Source organism: Periophthalmus magnuspinnatus, chromosome 1 (assembly GCF_009829125.3).
Source record: "Periophthalmus magnuspinnatus isolate fPerMag1 chromosome 1, fPerMag1.2.pri, whole genome shotgun sequence".
NCBI classification, from domain to species: Eukaryota; Metazoa; Chordata; class Actinopteri; order Gobiiformes; family Gobiidae; genus Periophthalmus; species Periophthalmus magnuspinnatus.
The window spans coordinates 29,277,433-29,296,127 of NC_047126.1; the positions used below are offsets into that span (position 1 = coordinate 29,277,433).

The 18,695-nt window shown below is 38.1% G+C and overlaps 1 protein-coding gene across 1 annotated transcript in view; it reads left to right on the forward strand.

The window, feature by feature from the left end:
- Window positions 1-694: 694 nt before the first annotated feature.
- arhgap10 (Rho GTPase activating protein 10) overlaps window positions 695-18,695 on the forward strand; it is a 95,977-nt gene continuing 77,976 nt past the window's right edge. The window contains exon 1 of the mRNA XM_033968437.2: window positions 695-1,279. Coding sequence (XP_033824328.1) covers window positions 1,126-1,279 — 154 coding nt within the window. The 5' untranslated portion in view covers window positions 695-1,125. The remainder of the gene's footprint in view (window positions 1,280-18,695) is intronic.

Below are 18,695 nucleotides of genomic sequence, written 5' to 3' on the forward strand. Positions count from 1 at the left end.
GTAACTTAATACAGTATTCTTCCCAACACTGCCTATAAAACCTAAAGTGAAATATAGCATGATTGAAAAGTCTAATTAATTTGTGTAAGTGTAAAAGTATAAAAGTGAAATTCTGTATTTCTGAGTAGCCTGTGTAAGGAGCAGCATTTATAAAGGATACTTAGAAATACAAAATTAAATTTTTTGATATCTTGGATCTGCTGCCCTCATCAGTGTGTGTTGGCCGTAGTTTGTGCTTGGCTTATAAGCCTAAATCCCTTCAGTCATAGTTTATTTTATTTTATTATTATTTTTATTTTATTTTTTTTAAGAACGTTTTAACTTATAACACATTAAAAAGTTTTTGTGGATGACACAAAAAATATGGAGACTATTTGGAAACTTCATTACCAAAGTGTAAAATAGAAATACCTGAAGAAAATCTAATGGTAATGTTAAATCATAATAATTTGAATAATAACCTGAATGCCAAAGATACATTTTATCTATTTGGGAATGTGTTTTTTTGTTGTTGTTTTTTTCTCTGTACCAAAAGAACATATTTTCAGATTTTAGGGGTATGGTTTCTATCACACTCCAACACGCTTCTATTGTATTTAATTTTTGAATAAACTCTGTATTTAGTGAAAATAAAAAGCCAGTCTTCCTCGTGGTGAAAGCGGAAGTACAATACACGTACATATCTCGTCTCTGTGCTGCTCTTTGGCTGCACTCTCGCTCCAGCTCCACGCACGCAGATGTCAGCACACTTTCCCAATCTGTCACTTTAGTGAAGTGGACACGTTCAGGGACGAAACCAGGGACGAAACCAGGACTGGACACCGCAACACGTCTTTTCCCCACTCCAGAGGCCCGAACTCGGAATAGTCTTTGTCCTAGAGACTTTTTTCTTACACCTCTTAACCTTCAAACACTCTTGACTTTTTTTTTTCCTTATTTGACAACTGTGGAGCTACACCCGCGCTCCCGCCGTGTAACTGACGGGGCAATGCTAACCCGCTAGCCTCACTGCTGCTCACCTGCCCTGGGGATGTTTTACACTGCACCCGCGCTCATCCGACACTTTTAACGGGTTTTTCTTTTAATCTGAGCAGGGACACGGTTGGCCAGGGCCCTGGAGGAGCCATGGGACTACACCCGCTGGAGTTCAGTGAGTGTTATCTGGACAGTCCCTGCTTTAGGGAGAAAATCAAAGCGCACGAGGCGGAACTGGACAAAACCAACAGGTTCATCAAAGAGCTGTACAAGGATGGAAAGAACCTCATCAATGCCACTAAACGTGAGTGTGCCTGAGAGCTTGTTGTAGTCAGGGAAATAGTTTTGTGTCAGAGTATAAATCATGCCTGAGTTATGACATAGTGACCACTCCCCTCTTTGCAGGATACTTCTAAAGGTCTTCTCTGTCTAATGTTAGTACTTTGCACATGCTGTGGGTTAAGAAGCACATGGCATCCTTTTTAATGCACAAAATCATTTATTATTACTGCAATATAGCTGGATGATTGTTCTTTATGTCCAAAAAGTGTGGTATTAAAGCCCAAACACATTGAAACACATGCTTTTTTTTTTTTTTACTCTGACTGACCTGTCTACATAGATCTGACTTGTAACTTGGCCCTGCTTTCCTTGGTAGATAAGATGATGACTGCTCTGTGGAAAAAACCCAAGGCAATAACATTTTTTGCAGGTGTGCGCCATAAAGCTCCCCAAAAGCATAGTAGTAGTTCATGTACTTGCACCATACTTACTTCATGAACTGACTTTACTTGATAATCGTGCAGTTTTTTCACTTTGCACACAAATAAATGCCCTATGAGAGAAAAAATCTATACCTAGTGATGCGAATTTACACTGCATTTCATATAATCGAGCCCTAGTATAAGGAAAAATGCAAAATACTGGTACATATTGTTTGCAACACATAGATCTGGATTTGCAAGTGTCAACAAGTCATATTTACACTCTTCATGTATTTTCAGTTTTATTATTAGCTTTTATTATGAAGTAACCAAAAAACAAACACACCCATTGTATTACACAGCCGCAGCATTATTTATTTTTCCTAATCACAATGAAGGTTATTGGGCTATTTCCCATATGCTGCTGTGTTTGCACTCCGCTACACTCCCCCACTGGGTTAAAATGATTAGATTGTTATCGTTCTGAACTCTAGCCTCGTGGGGCGGGTTTGTTGAGGGTGCCCATGAGCCAACAGCCAGCCCAATCCAAACACAGGAGCACCCATTTCTCTCCTTTGCTACTTCCCATAATGTGCATTTACAAGTTTACACTGTGGTTCGTGAAGTATACAGTGGAGAGCTTGTAAAGTTGTAGCTGTAGGTGAGGTGGTGTTTTAACCTGTTACTCGACATGTTTTGGATTCAAGTAAAAGTGACATTGCTTCAAAATATTGTTACTGAGGTAGAAGTGCAAAGTAGTGATCCAAGAAATCCAAGAAACATGAAAAACTGGTGCAAAAATGTCAAAATATCAGAATATCGTTTGATTTAATGATGCAATATCAATATCGTGGGCTGCTGTATTGATATATTTTGTGTATATTTTACCAAATTACTCTTGTCACAGCGTTCCATTTGTGTGGCTTGTTTAGAGGAAAGAAACTCACTTATGCAGAACATTTGATTCACTGTTTTGTTGATTAAAACAGATGTATTTCTGATTAGCTTTGCACAGACGGTGGTTTAACAAAGACTTTTAGTATCACAGTTGTGTTTTAGTCGATATGTTGTGATCCTTCAGAGCCGTTAAACTGCCCATGTCCCTGTGTAAATGTAAATGTGGAGCTTGTATAAGCTGTGGATGAATAATATTGACCAGTTTGATGTGTTCTTCTTGTTAGTCACATGCACTAAACACTTTAAATGCACTTTATGTTCATTCATCTTCAGTAAATAGAAGATAAAAGCTCCATTAATGTTTATTTTTTGTGAAAATTGGGCTGATCATTAAGGGTCACGAAAGCCTATATTTTTCACTGAATTGTTTTGAAGTATATCGTATCGGATTATATCAAATCGAAAAAGTACTGTATCGAGATATGCTTCGTATCATGGCCTATGTATTGTATTGGCAAAATCTTAATGATACCCAGCCTTAAGTAAGAGTAACTAAAAGACTAACTGTCAAGAAGCACAATCCGATTTATTGTTTAAAGTTTATGTAATTTGAAGGACTAAACTCTAAATAATGCACAAATCTAGTATTTTCAAAGGACGGAAACAAACTAAATCATATCTGAAGGAGCAAGAAACACAAATGTTGAAATCATTTCATACTGTCAACATAAAGTTTTGTGTGGGAAGAGTAACTACAAGAGTACTGCTACTAAATAAAAATATTAGGTACACTTCTAGAAATGTCTTTAAAAAGTTACTAACTGAATTTTGCATCCAAATTGTGCTACATAAATAAACTTGACACTCTGCCTAAATGTAGCAGAGGTGAGTACTGCCCTTCTCTGCTTTAGGCTCTACTGAAGTATTTTGTACACAGATCTGCAAGGCTGTGCAAGGTATTCTGGGTAATAATGGCAATAAAAATCAAATTCATCCCCGGCTGTGAGAATCTGTTGTTCTGATCAAAGTGTCACATATTCACTGTTTCTGTTTAATGCAGCTGCTCAAACAATGAAACTAAAACTAAACTTCTGCTTATATCATTTACCTCTATACATGGTCTGGAAATGCAGCTAAAATACAATGTTAGTCTGACTAGTTAGTTAAAGGTGCACTCTGTAACTTTACTGGCAGAGGGCGTGTCTACTGCTCTCCAGGAATGTTCCACAAAATGGCGTTAACCTTAATTACCCTGCATTTATTCAAAAACTGCAGGTGTTTTCATTGCTTGACATACTTTAAAAACATGCATTATCTATTTAGAGGCACATCGGGAAAGTTTGAAAATTTAACATATTGAATTAACCCTCAAAAAGGTTTTCATTTTGTCGATAATACGCGGCACACAGTAGTTTAAATGTAGTGTCCTGTGTTCAAAACTGATGGACTTTTTGGCTCCCGGGACCAGAAGGTTCATGTGAGGTCCAATTTAACAGAAAATAATACAAACAGGGCTAATTGGCTCTGTGCGTAGCGGCATGCTAGCTAGCTCACTGTGTCTTAAAGCTTATGCTACTAAAATAAACAACCTATTAAAATTCAGATTACAGTATTTTCTGAACTATAAGTCGCTCCGGAGTATAAGCCAAAAAATGCATAATAATGAAGAAAAAACACAATTATCAGGTTGTCCGTGTGTCCGTAACGAAGATGTGAAATTATATACTCAAATGCGACTTATATTCCACATATAAGTCGCCTCTGAGTATAAGTCGCACCCCCGGCCAAACTATGAAAAGAAAAAAAACCCTGAAACTTGTAGTCTGGAAAATATGGCAATTAGAATATTGAATACCCAATTTAATTTAAATGTAAAATACTCCAGTTTGTGTTTAGTTTTTTGTTTTTTTCTTATGCCTCAAAATTAGCATTAGCATTGAGACATAAACATCTCTTTCTAAACGCAGACGTATCCTCCAGTGAAGTATTCATTGTTGTCAGTGACATCCATCTACAGCTCCCTGTCCACCGTCTGACCCTAACCCCCTAACCTCTGACCCCTGACCCACCCGTAGCTCCCTGTCCACTTCCTAATCTTTAAATATGTATTAATTCTAGCCTGACTCTGCAAAAACCTCCATAGAGATAAAATCAGACAGGAAGTGGTGACGCAAACAGTGAGGTTGCCGGGCGCTCTCGTGCACAGAGCCAATTCGGGCCTTTAATCGTCCCCAATATCCAGCAGCAACGGTTTCTAATTGGATGGATTGCGGACAGTACACAGCGGACTCATTTTGACCTCAATAGCTGTTTATATCTGGGCCGTGGCGACACAGATTTTGCTCAAATACATGGAAAAATTGGGCAGGGCCTTTTAAAATAGTTATTAAATGAAATAACTAAATCAGGACAAAGTTATGGTCTCAAAGTCGGGCTGTATAGGTCCATAATCCTTTAGGTCATGAATCAGTTGATGGCGTTGACCAAAACTTGTGTTAGTTTTAAGGATTTACGTGAACAACAGCAGAAAGGGGTGAGTTTCACACGCATTTTTGCAAATAAATGTACTTTTTCTGCATAAATGGTTGTTTTTGTGTGAACTCCTGTGCAGGTGTAGTCTTGTGAGTGCAGTTTGGGTCAGATACAGATATAATAGTCTTGAGAGCTTTTGCCACGCCCTCTTTTTAATGAACAACAAAGAACCTCTAGCTCTATTAAAAGATGCATAAAAGTTGCTCTTTGCTTTGACCTTCAATGCACCCGTCCCACAGGTTGAGACGCAGTGGCCTGATACAGCTTCTCTCCAGTTCTTGTCTACTTCAAGGGCAGTAGTAGTTTTGTTACAAGTCACTTTATTAGTATTTGGTGAGACGAATCCACCTGACTCGGGGTTAAAAGGGCAAAAGGCTAACAATAAAGAAAGCATTCCTGTCCACACCTGCTCAATCTCTAGCTTTGCATACCTAGCGCAAAGAATTTTTATGGACAACTGCCGGTTGGAAATGTTCTGTCACTATATGAAAAGGAAGTCTATGTGTCTTATCCTTGTTCTGATACAGTGCAAGATCATTGTAAAGATATTCAGGAAAGGTTGATTTCTGTCCTGTGAATGTGATTTTTGTGATCTCATGACACTGATAATCGTTGTTGTAGCCATGTAGACTTGAAACACTTGCAAAAATATGCAGCCAAGTGTTGTCAAAGTTGGAGGTGAAGATTTTAAATGCCTTTTTTCAAACCTTGAAAGGAAAAAAAAAATGGTATTTTAACTACTTTAACTAATTTATGCTCTCTTAAACCCTTTGGCACATCACTAGTATTCACATGCATACATTTACTGAAATAAACTACTACTAAAATGTGCTAACTTTTAAGAGAAAATGGGTAATTCAGCTCTAAAGGGCCCGTACACCTTTTTTTCGGTGTATTTGAGCAAAGTTCGTCTTGCCTCAGTACAGATATGTATATAAGTAGATCTTGAGGTCAGAATAAGTCCTCTGTGCACTGTCTAATCTAATGAAGCGTTTTTTGTCTGAGAATCAGGAAGTGCATGGTTAGCATTTTTGTTTTTGTTACCATTAATGTGACTGCAGCACAATACAACAATTAATGTACAAAATGCATAAAGTAAGTGAGGAATAACTTTGGATCACTGCAACCATTTAAAATGAAGTAGTTCTGTTTTTCCTTTTTTAAGGTAGTAAAAGTGCTCAAGAGAATACTTGAGAACGTTTGCTTATTTTTTACTTTCATCAGTTTACTCTGAGCTGCATTTTTTCTAAGTACGTTCTGGTGGTTTGGTGAACTCCTGTGTCCCTGTTACTCAAGGTGATCTAAATGTTGTCTAGGCAGCTGTAAGCTAACACACTGCGTCCTGTGTCATGTTAGCATGTCTTTAAGTTTAAGTCTCCCTTTTAGAAGTGATTCAAAGAGCAGTACTGACCCATGGCTCACATTTGGCGGAGCAGAGGGTAAGCTGGTCATGGGGTGTAACTCTCGCCGCTTTAAAACCACTCCATCAGGTAAATGGGTGTTTGTGTCAAAGTGTAAGTGCTGTTTTCACCCAGCAGACTGTTCTTAGTAATAACAGGGTGCACTTACTGTATTATCACCATGGCACCAAATCATCTCTGCTCCTCCAAATCAACCCTCAGGTCACTGCACATTATATGTGTGACTCTAATCTGCTGACATTACATTTATATGTTCATATTTATTACAAAGGTTTTCCTGTTTAAGGAGAAATATGGTGGGTTATTTTTTATTATCTCATTATTAAAATATTTGTATTTGATTTCCTAATGTCAATAGAATCTTGAATCATCTTAGTTTGTGACCAGAATGTTTCCATGGTGATAAACAGAATTATTATTGAAACATTCTCCATGGAGAGAACATTCAAGATATAGTGTAGTGCACAGCACAGATAATGAATTTAATTGAGTCTACTTTTAGACATTGAACGTTACATGGTGGGGCTTTAATACAGGCATCATTTTGGGAATAACTTTTTTAATGTTGATAATAATTATAATGTCATAGTGTGAAACATTATCTGTCAACATGGAAAAAAGCTATAGACACGAAGAGTTTAAGAAAAATGCATGTTTCCTGTGGTTGATTAAATGATTGTAGATGTAAGTTTAATGCCATATTGTGGATCACTGGGGAAAGTATTAACATCTCCATGGTGAGTTTTAAATTACAAGTGAAATGAGCTTTCACACATACTTTAAAGCTGCATTCTTAGCAGCTTACACTCCAGACCCTGTGGTATAGGCCTTGTATGTGGGTTATAGTGTAACTGCAGGTTCATGTAAACAGTGGGTGGAGTCCTGTGCTGTGGACATGACTCTGATAGTGTGGCTCTGGGTTTAGTCTGAGTATAGTCTTTTTTGCTCTCAGATAAAATCCTGCACTGTCTCCTCTTGTTCTGATCGTCTAATGGGACTGTTTATGATGACGGGGGCTGATGCAGCCTCTCTATGGCAGCTACTATCAGTTTCACAAGCACTTCAAACAGATTATCGCTAATGGACTCGTAAAAAAATGTGATTGATTTATTGTTTCAGGATAAAAGTTTGAACTTGCATCTCCAGAGCCTTTTGTTAGAACAAACAGCAGTGCAATGTTTATGTAGCGCTTTTCAAGGCAAAACACTCTTTAGACAAGAGAATGTCATTTTCAACATTAAATCATAAGACTTTCTTTTATATTACCATGTAATTTTCTATCTGTGTAATCCCTTAGTCATCCAGATAGGTCCCATAGTGGTCCATGGGTGTACACTAGACTGATCTTGAGCTGTATCAGCACAAATATTAGACACAGACTAAAGATATTCAGGAAAGGTTCATTTCTGTCCTTTGAATGCGACTTTTTTTTAGTATCTTACTCAAGTGAGTGTCTAGTTTTGATACTAGTTTTAGTATCAATTTAATATTTTCAAATAGATGGACTGAAGTGAGGCTGTGCTAACTGTTTGATTGCACAAACACTAATGCAGAGGTGCAGACATTAGAGGTGAGGCACTGCAGCTAAAGTTTTTTGCTCATGGGCACAGTAATAACGACACAGGGAGCCTGCATTGAACTGCCATCTTTTTGACCCACCTGTGCTGCCCCATCAGTGTTTTTTGTTGGCCAGATGTCGTCCTCCACACAAAATTCAAATTGTGTATGTCTATTAGGGTTCTGAAACGTATTGAAAGTCTGATACTAATCGATACAAAAACAAGTATTGAAACTAGATACTCCTTTAAGAAGGTATCGATACTGCAAAAAAACACATCAACAGGACAAAACGTGAGCTTTCCTGAGCAGTTTTAGCATCAGGTCTTCCATTTGTTCTGCTCTGAGACCATGGGCCCGTGTTGTCCAGTTGTCCAGGGGCCCAGAGTCTCAGGGGCCCAGAATTGAACCCTCTTCCTGTTAATTTGTATTACGGGGGGGCCACGTGAAGCTTATTCCCCCGGGTCTCCAAATTTCAGTTGATGGCCCTGCTTATAGCACATAATAGCACATCATGACAACACGAATGTCCAGCACTTTCAGGTTTATTTTTTGAAATGAACATTGCGTAACCTTTTAATGTTCTGCTTTGATAGTGTAGGCAGCCCAGTCTCTGTTGTTGTAGTATCTCCATGTATGTCATAGCGGGAGGAGGAGGATGTCCCTGTATGGAAAGTCTGTGTTTGGGAAAGGAAACTTCTCACAGGACCCGAGCCAGAGCCCTGACATGGAAGTGGCAGTGTGCGGCCGTGTGCACGTGCTACTGTTTCAGGGGGCTTCATCCTGAACTGTGTCCTGTCTGGTGCCTCATCACTCCTCCTGAATTCACGCCATCCAAGGACGAATGGTACAAAGGGAGTACAGGCCTTTAGTTGATTGTCTTAATCGTTTTGTTTAGATCATAAAGATTTACAATGGACAACAGCAGAAATAGAAGTCGGGGAGTGAGGGAATTGGCAAAAGATTTGGTATTTTTTGGTATTTATATGTAATAAGTCGCACTTTTTTTCATAGTTTGTCCGGAGGTGCAACTTATATTCAGATGCGATTTATATGTGAAATTATTAAAATATATAATTTCACATCTTTGTTACTGTCACACTGACAACCGCGCCAGGGACCTTTAGGCTTGGACCAGTAACACAGCCGTCTACTTCTGGAGTTGGTGGAGTTGTTTAGAAGCGACACCGAGGATGAAGAATTCAATGAATATAGTAATTTGGAGGGAGATCGAGAGTAAACTTCTTAGCTTGTTTTTATGTTTTATTTATCTGATTAACTGTTAATATCTTACGTTAACAAACCAGACACATTCAGTTCTGTCTATGCTTCATATAGCTGAATAAATGTGTTACGTTAGCGTGCTGTACTGATATTCAGCCTGTTATTCTCTATTTTATTATTATTATTATTATTATTATTATTATTATTATTATTATTATTATTATAACTTGCCTTTAAAGATAAAATGTCTCTTCTTAGTCTTGGATTTTGTAAAATAAATTTCCCCAAAAATGCGACTTATAGTCCAGTACGACTTATATATGTTTTTTCTTTATTATTATGCATTTTTTGGCTGGTGCAACTTGTGCTCTGGAGCGACTTATAGTCCGGAAAATATGGTAAATGTATGTTTTGTTTTTGCACGCACTTTCCTGCCGGTGTCACAGATATGTAATAGGTTTGAGAGCTTTTGCCACTCCCCCTTTTTAGTCAATTAATCGATCGTCAGGACATGTCTTTAGTCGATCACAGATTTCTTGAGTTGACTACAGCCCTAAACGCCACACTTAGCCCTTTCACAATAACACATTTTGAAGTGCTATATGTTGCAGAAGTAAATATAGACGATAAACGATAAAACTGAAAATGATTTATGCTGCTGACACTAAACGCAAGCGCATATTTACACCGCAAAAACTATTCCAAATCTACAATATTGTTAAAAAACATGAGCTGCATTAAACAAACAGCAGAATAAAACACTTTAGTAGTTTGTTTGCATCTGTAATGAGTCGTAGAAGTTATTAATTCAACCTTTTTCAGCTTAAATCTCATATAGGTAAAAAATAACAGTACTCCCAGTACAACAAAGAAAAAGTGCACGCGATTGGCCCAAAAAAAATTGTTCCAGCTTTCACATACTGATCGATAAGCTGATATAGTGATTATCATGACACATTACATCTACATCTGGAGGTTTAAAGAGTACATCTTTGCTCTTAATGTACAGTATACCTAGTACTTAAGATGGAGTGCCTTTGATCTTCAGTGCTGCAGTTATTAGAAAAAAAAAGGATTTTGTTGAGCTTTCTACGATGTTATAAAGCTCTTCCCTCAACATATTATGAACTGCTAACACATACCCCAGTTAATAGAAGTTAATAGCCCATAGATGTACAATACCCCTCTTAAAAAACAAGCATGTTCTGAAATGCTTGGAATTATTGCATTAATTTGGCAGTTCATATTTCAGTCACCTCGTCCTCTCAACATTAATCAAGCCTCGATTTCAACTGAATCATAATCACAGTACTTTTAATTAAAGCTGTGAACCAATATCTTATGAATAATTTCACTTTTAGTTAATAATTTCACTGAGCATGGTTGTGGGAAAGGAGCCACAGCACTTTCATTAAAATCACATTAGCAAACTGGGAGGCCAAGGTTTTTTTTTTTCTTTGTAATGGACAACTGAGGGATTTTTTAAAGTTTTTTTTTTGTGTGATAATGCTATGAAGTTCTGCTGTGGGTTCAGGGTTATCATGATGAAGTGGTAAACTGCATTTCGTCAGTGTGAAAAATAAAAATCTTCTATACACAAATCTATAAATGAGTCACCAACAAAATAAAATTCATATTTGACCTACATAACATACTTGAATATCTGACCACATGAGTCGTAAACAAGTATCTTACTGATGATTTCATTTTTACTTTCAGTCTGAGCGTTGTTCTGGAAAAGCCCTTTAATTTCAGCCCCACCTCTGACTCAGTGAGGAAGCCACATCACTTTCATAAGTTTTTGTATTTCTTTCCATTTTTTTCCGTTGTAATGGACTGCAGGAATGTTTATGTGACGGTGTGCTGTGAGTTGAACAATAGCTCAATTATATTTCGTCGATGTGAAAACATGTTTTTAATCTACCAGGGCCAAATCTATGAATGCATTGTCAACAAAATGAAACTCCTGCGTATTTTGATTGTCCTAACAGTAGTGCTGTCACGATACTAACACTTCAAACTCATTTTCGGTACTAAAGAAAGGACTCTATACACAATACCAAATTTTATATACCCCAGAGATAATTTAAAAGCTCTTTTTAGATACAAAAGAGGTATTTGTTTGTTATACCATGTGGTCTTAGTTTATTTGATTTTATTTATTAATTTCAGTATCAATACTTGCTCGTATCAGTAGTAGTTGTATTAGTAGTAGTAGCAGTTGTAGAGGTGGTTGTTGTAGTTGTAGTTGTAGTTTAAATGCTAGTTGTAGTATGTTGTAGTAGTTTAAATGGCTAATTGTAGTATGTTGTAGTAGTTGAAATGCTAGTTGTATGTAGTTTAAATGCTAGTTTTAGTAGTAGTAGTGGTTGAAATGGTAGTTTTAGTATCTGATTTTTGGATACTTTTACAATAATACCTGATCCGATCACTGGGTCAGCTCGGTGCCCTCACTACCTCACCGTGCAGCCTTGTTTTGAAGAGCAGGACGTTGTGAGTGAAGTCATGCCTTTGGGGTGAGGAGGTGGTGGGAGCGGGTGCTGTGTGGGCTGCTGACGGGGCAAAAGGTGGTCCAAGGCCGGAGCAGAGTGGAACAGGAAGAGAGTGGAAGGCACAGTGGAAACAAACATGGCCGCTGCGTGAGGGCCTACGGGGTGAGGTCTGACCCGAGGGCCACAGCTGATGAGAGAATCAAAACAAACAGCAGGCGCAACAGGAGCAGCCTATTCTGGACATCTTTAGAAGCTCCACATACCTTTGCTGATGGGCTACTGGGATGTTTTAGTAGCAGCAGTTTCCGCTTTAATAGAAAGGGCATGGGAATGGGCAGATTACATGTTTCATTTAAAGTGTGGTATGATCTAGTAATTGGTGGCTCAAGCTCGAAGCATTCTCGAGTTAAGGGCTGTGGCCAACTAAAGAAATTGCTGGAACATTAAAGACGTGCCCTGTGCAGTGAATAATTGACTAATGGTGGCATGGGTGGAGCTGACAAAAGCTCTCAAAATTGTGTATGCTGATGCTATACAAAGTACTTGTAAATAAAATGATCTTCACAAATAAAAATACAGATTACACTGTTCAGTCACTCCCTCAGTCAATCATTCCTGTTACAGTCCATCCAAATCCTTATCTAAATGAAATAATCTGTCGACTAATGAAAACATTTGGTCTCCTAGAACTACAGCTCTACTCTCTGGTACCGGGAGTCTGTGGTCCCGATACCACAGACTACTAGAATCACAGACTCCCAGGACCACAGCTCTACTGTGCTGTGCTGTTTTGGCATCCTTTGGCATTGCGGTCGAGCCATGGATAAACTTTGGTATGCTTTGGATAAAGGGGAATGGTTATTTTAATTAAATCACTTATTCTGGTTTTTAAGACTTGGCAAATGAAATGTTGAACCGCCTTTTTCAGAAAAACATAGTTTTATTTGCAACATCTGTTTCTGGTTTGGGCGAGAGCATCTTTCTGCGTAATAATAAGACATCGCAAACTTGTCAAATGTATTCACATATACATGCAGGTGTACTGTTATACAGTCAGAGGAAATCACAGATTTCAGAGACACTATGGAGGGATGAAGCTTTAGCCCTCCGACTCCCACCTCAAAAGAGGTTACGCCTGGCACATTGCATTTTTGTTTACATTTGCATTATTCTTAAGTGAAGATAAATTAAAATAATAATTTATTGTCATTAACAATACAACATGGCAAATAGGCATGCCTTTAATTTACATGAATCAATACTGGAACAGTAATGTGAGTCACAACCATCACAGAGGCCAGAGCCCAGGGGACTGCTACATTTGACCCATCATCAAATGTAGCAGTCTTCCCCCAGACGTTTTTTGGGGAAATGCATCATAAATCTTGCATTTTAGAGCATAATTAACATATGTAAGTCCCATTTGTTACTATTGTTGTACTACTATTGTTTATATTGTATAATTTTATTATTATTCAATTTATTAAAAATTACATACTGTTTGTGCATTTTTTTCTACTACTAGCCATCAATTCATCTCATTAATGGAGTATGTAGCTACAGAAAAGTTACAGAATTGTGCTGTAAACAAAATCTCTACAATCTTTTCCTTACCCACAGTTTGAGAAACAATATTCTGAACCAGCTTTCACCTGCACTTTAATGAGAATTGTTTCACCCTGTAATTACAACATTTTAGTGCCATAACAATAATAATACATCTAAAGACCTGCATTCTTACTAAATTGCAGGCACGTCTCAGTCTCTGCAAAAATCAGCTCCTCATTTTAAATAGTCTACAATGCTTTGTGCGTGTTTATTAAGGAAACTTTAAACCACATCCCTCTGTCCTGGGCTGGGACACTGTGTCTTACTTTTGATCATTTTATTTTCAAGTTCAGAGGCCTGTCCTATTTTTATCCATGTGTAAATGTGGCCAAGAGATGTGCTGCCATGGGATGAGAGAGTGGCAGACCCAACCTGAATTTTCTATATGTTTAGGCCTAATCTGATCTAGGCTGGAGTACTCATAGAACCAGAGTTACGTTAAATATATGTTCTGAGCAGACTGCGGAGTGGCAGAATAAAGCGCGCGATAAGGCGTAATGTTTAGGCCTACATATATATAGTGTTGTACCTGTCTGCCTCCGGGGAGGGCATCTGCATCTCTTGCCTCTTCTCCGCTCCTCGTGTATAAGCCACGTACTTTCATTCATCTGACTTCTCCCCACACAACACATATTTGACTCTTTATTTACTAGAGAGTTGAACAGCTGAGTTGAGGCAGCTGTCAGTCATCCAGAGAGCGTATAAGATAGTGAAGGGACACAGGTCCGCAGCCCAGCTGTACTGGATCCAAACCCGGCCCGATAGCGGGAAAATGGGGTCAACAATCTACTCTCTACGTGCAGTAACGTGTGGCAGGTAGGACATTTCCCAGAAATATAATTCTGACCTGCGGCAGGAATTGAGATGAAATGAAAGAGCAGGTTACAGTGCGGGATGAGACGTGAATGAGCTGTGCAGCGCTGCCATTTGTGGCCTGTCTGCAGGCTGTGGCAGGGCATCTGGGGCTAAAAGCATCTAAGAAATATGCGAGTAAAGCTAAAATCCAGCAGCAACTGAAGTTTTGGCCATGAATTTGATGCATGTAAAGGAACAGTAACACAGGTCCAGGCGCTCATAAGCAAAACAAAAAAGGTCATAGAAAAAAAGACTTTATGGTGGCTAAAAATAAACTATGGCAACCCGCCATGAACTAGTCTAATGGGGAACACTGGTTAATGCTTATTGTGAATATTGCTGTAGCTCTCTCATTTGAGTTTACAGGAAAAAACGTGACATAAGAATATGAGGTAAGGTATTGATACTCCAAAGGATTACTGGTTAGTCTCGTTTTGATTAGCATTTTTGTAATTGAGTAGATCTTTTAACAAGAGCTTTCTAGAGCCTTCTGTCCCTTGCAAATGTATTTCCCTAGCAAATTTTCTTATGTTAGAGTAATATCAGCACAGTCAACCGCCCTCCCTGTTGTCCTTGTTCCTCTGAATAGGGGACACCTGTATTTACGTCAATGGCCTCTTATGCTTTCACTTTCTTCCTGTTGCTGAAAAGCCGACATGTAACATTAGATCAGTAGGTGCTGTCTGGATGACTCACTGCAATAATGTCTTAGATTTTTTTTTTTTCTTCAGAGAAAACTATCCAAGTTTGACGGTTCCCAGGTTTGCGCTGAAATGCCTTGCTTTAAAAGGCAAAAAGCTGACACCGGCCTATCCTTGGACTTGTGTGTGCCCGAGTGTGTGGTATTTTCATCTTGTGATAGTTCCACGCTTTAGGGCCTCTATCAATTCCATCTGTAACACAAGCTTCTCTGATTTCCCTAGCGTTAACAAACACATAGCTTGCTTTTTATTGCATAAAAGTGTATTGCATAATAACATGTTTTTGTAGCTTGATAATGTTAATTCTTTTGCTTGTCTGTAATAAATTGTTCACAGCTTTGTTGTCTCGTTGCTGGCTGTGTCCACTCACATGCCTGCAGCCTGTGTAATGGGAGGATAAGGACGATGATTGTGTTCTCCATTTGTCTTCAACACATGTGGTTCTAATGGAAACACTGCAAATCTAACCTCTGACATCACTGCTCTTGGATTGCATCGTAATTGGTAACAGTCACTCGAGATTTGGCTGTAAATTCAAAATGTGCACAATTTATTTGGAATTTCAAGAAAAGACAAAGCCCAAAATGGTAGAGTAGCCAGTATTGTTTTATATGTTCTCGTCTGACTTGTTAGCCTTCTTTTGCCAGAGTTGGATGTTACAAAGTATGATGTTAATACAAATTAAAAGTTAAGTGGCAAATTTCTATCGTAGGTAGCTCAAGAAGTTGTTGCTAATATGACTACTCGCTGCTAAGGCCTTGAAATATTTATAATTGGAATTAAAGAATTAAATGTCATAGTTGAGCATCTGTTAATGAGAAAAGTTTGGACACCCCTGCATTAAGGGCAACATATAAAAACACAAAGAAAGCTGAGGGCCGATTGAGGGCCATAGACTGGTCGCTAATACAGTGAATACTTCAAATCTGTGTTATTACAAATAAGACTGAACCACTAGACCTTTGTTGTTTACGTCCTCAATGGGACACATTAAGTAGTTGATATGGGTTGTAAGTAGATTTTCAGAAATGCACAGTAAAAAGTACTATTTACGGTAATATGGGCCAATTCAACTGGAAGCTTGAGGGCCATGAAAAATTGGTCTGAGGGCCACATTTCGCCCTTGGGCCACAGTTTGGGCATGCCTGTTTTAATGTAATTTTCTGAAATGCTAGGAAAAAAACACAGATGTATATTTAGTTGTTGTTCACCATGTTATTTACTAGGTTTTCGGTGTTGGTATGAAGAGACTTCATGTCTCGTATTATAGGCTTTCTGTGGTTAGCTGTTAACACTTGTAGCTTGCACCATTAAAGCAAAGTTTTAATTTTGAATTCTTGTAACAAACTCTGTAATTTTGTAAGGAAACGTCAAACTGTCCTGTCTCCACGGGGTCTTGATATGCAACAAACCCGCTGATCCTGTAGTTTAAACCTCTACAAACAGTTTCTGAAATGCATTCTTGTAGTTTAGCTTGAAATATTTCACATTTCAATATCCTCCCCAGAACTGATGCGTGATTTTGAAACAATTTGACTGCAAAACTGGAAAAAAGCCAACTTGTTCTGCTCTACTGCACATAAAACAGTTTATTGATCTGCTTCCCATTACATAATTCCTGACTGCTCTAGTATATTTACAGTGCAGTGACATTGGCGTGTCCTAGAGCCCACCCTTACGTCAGGCACTGCTCTTTGTGGTGAAGCTTTTGCAAAGGTGTGTCAAGGTTCAGTGTTGTGTCAAAACATGTTTTTGCTAACTCAGGAGAACTGTTGAACTTTCCACTTCATTCATCAGTGCCTGCATGCTGTGTTTTGGATGACAAAGTTGACCAACAAAAGCGGCGTGGGGGCTAGTGGTCATTCGTGTATTTTTCATGGACTGTATGCCTTTTTCTGTTATAGTTTTGTCATCAGGAAGGATGATGTAACTGAAAATCTGATCTATAACCTGTTGGAAGTAATCAATGTCTATTTAGGCAGTGAAGCATAGAATTTCCTGGTGTATGGTTTCACTCAAAGCTTGACTACTATTAGGGTTTATTTTTTTCCCTAAACCAATAATAAATCATAATATAAATCTGTTATTAAATTGTCAGTGATTAAATAATATGGTTTGGAGTTCAGAATTTTGATTTATTTTTTTTGTTTTGTTTTTGTTGCTGTTTTTGGGCTTTCTACCATGTTTTAATGTTGTCCCCTCATCAAGAATCATGTTTCAGACGTCCTACATGCATGTTTGATCATTTAACGATCCCTCCCGGGCCCTTTCAAACCATCTTTACGTTTAGCTGTAAGATTCTGTGCAGCGGTCAGCCCACGAGCCATGTTCCCACATGACAATTCTCCATAAATATACAAAAGCCTGATGCAAAACAATACACTACAACTTGACAAACCTGATGTAATGTGCAGTAGTTGTTATGCTTACTCTGATCCCGCAGTGTTGTGTGGAGTGTCTGTGTAGAATAGATAAACATAATAGTATTAGCTTTCACATTAAGCTTCAATCTTATTAGTCGAGGAAATGGACAGACTGATTGCATCTCTGGAGCTGCTGTTCTGCTAAAAATGTATTGCGTATATTGAGTAGAAGCAGGCCATCTGTGTACATTACATTTTAACACAATTGCACAACCCTCATTTGGTCCAAATTGATGCTGTTTTGAGAAATCTTTTAATACCAGTCGTAAATACAAGGGCCACAGAATGAGAAGAATGTATATTAAGCGCATCTTTATCAGGCATTTCTTGCTTTATCTAACCACGGTGAGATGTGTTTCACTATGTTCAAGTGATCACTTGTCAAAACAAGTTTTTATCTATTTCTTGTCATACTTGTCCTTAAACATCAACATGATTGTGCACGAAGGCAATAACTCAACGTATGTGTAGAGAATGGTTATGGGACAACAGCACAAGCTTTTTAACATCAGCAACGTGCAGGAGTAGTGTGTTAAGAAAGGAAATGTTGCCCCAGTGGTGTGTATATTTAGTGACGTCACTTGTAAAGGAAGTTGAAGTGATTCTTTATCTAATTTGGATATGGTATATTTGCATTTGTGTATTATCTCTAAGTCACCTTTTATGGACTGTTGGCCTGAATCCTACAATGTCCTTAGCATTCCTTAAAGAGTTACATTAAAGGAACAGTATGTAGCCTGTGCCCTTTAAGAAAGATATTACAGTCACAAGTGAACCTGCGTTGCCAGTGTTGTTATTTCCATATAGAGGACAGCTGTTGTTGATTTGACCAGGTCTAACTTGTTTCTGGGGACATGTTTAGTTTATGTTTATGTCATTTAAAGTCTTGCATGCATTCTTTTAAAGTGAAGTGGTATGTTCAACACATTTTATTTACTTTTGTTTAAAAATGACATAGTAGAGTTGAGTCTGGCTTCATCTATAATAAACAAATATTTATTTTCTTTTTAATTAGACATGGAGGTGGATTGCAGAAAAGTGTAGTAAATACCACTTCAAATTGCATTACATTTTATAATTGGGATCTAGCAATACTATGCACTGAACAGTAAATATTTACGTTAACTGTTTTTTCCTCACTGTCTGCACGTTTAAGTCTTGTCAGTTTAATTTAGCATCTCAAATCTCTCACAAAACAACACATGACATCACCCACGAGGCAAAAGTAATGCTTCCTTCAAATGCTATGTATAGTCTTTGAAACCAGCTCTGCAAAAGCTGCCCTATTGTCTGCGCCGCATCTATT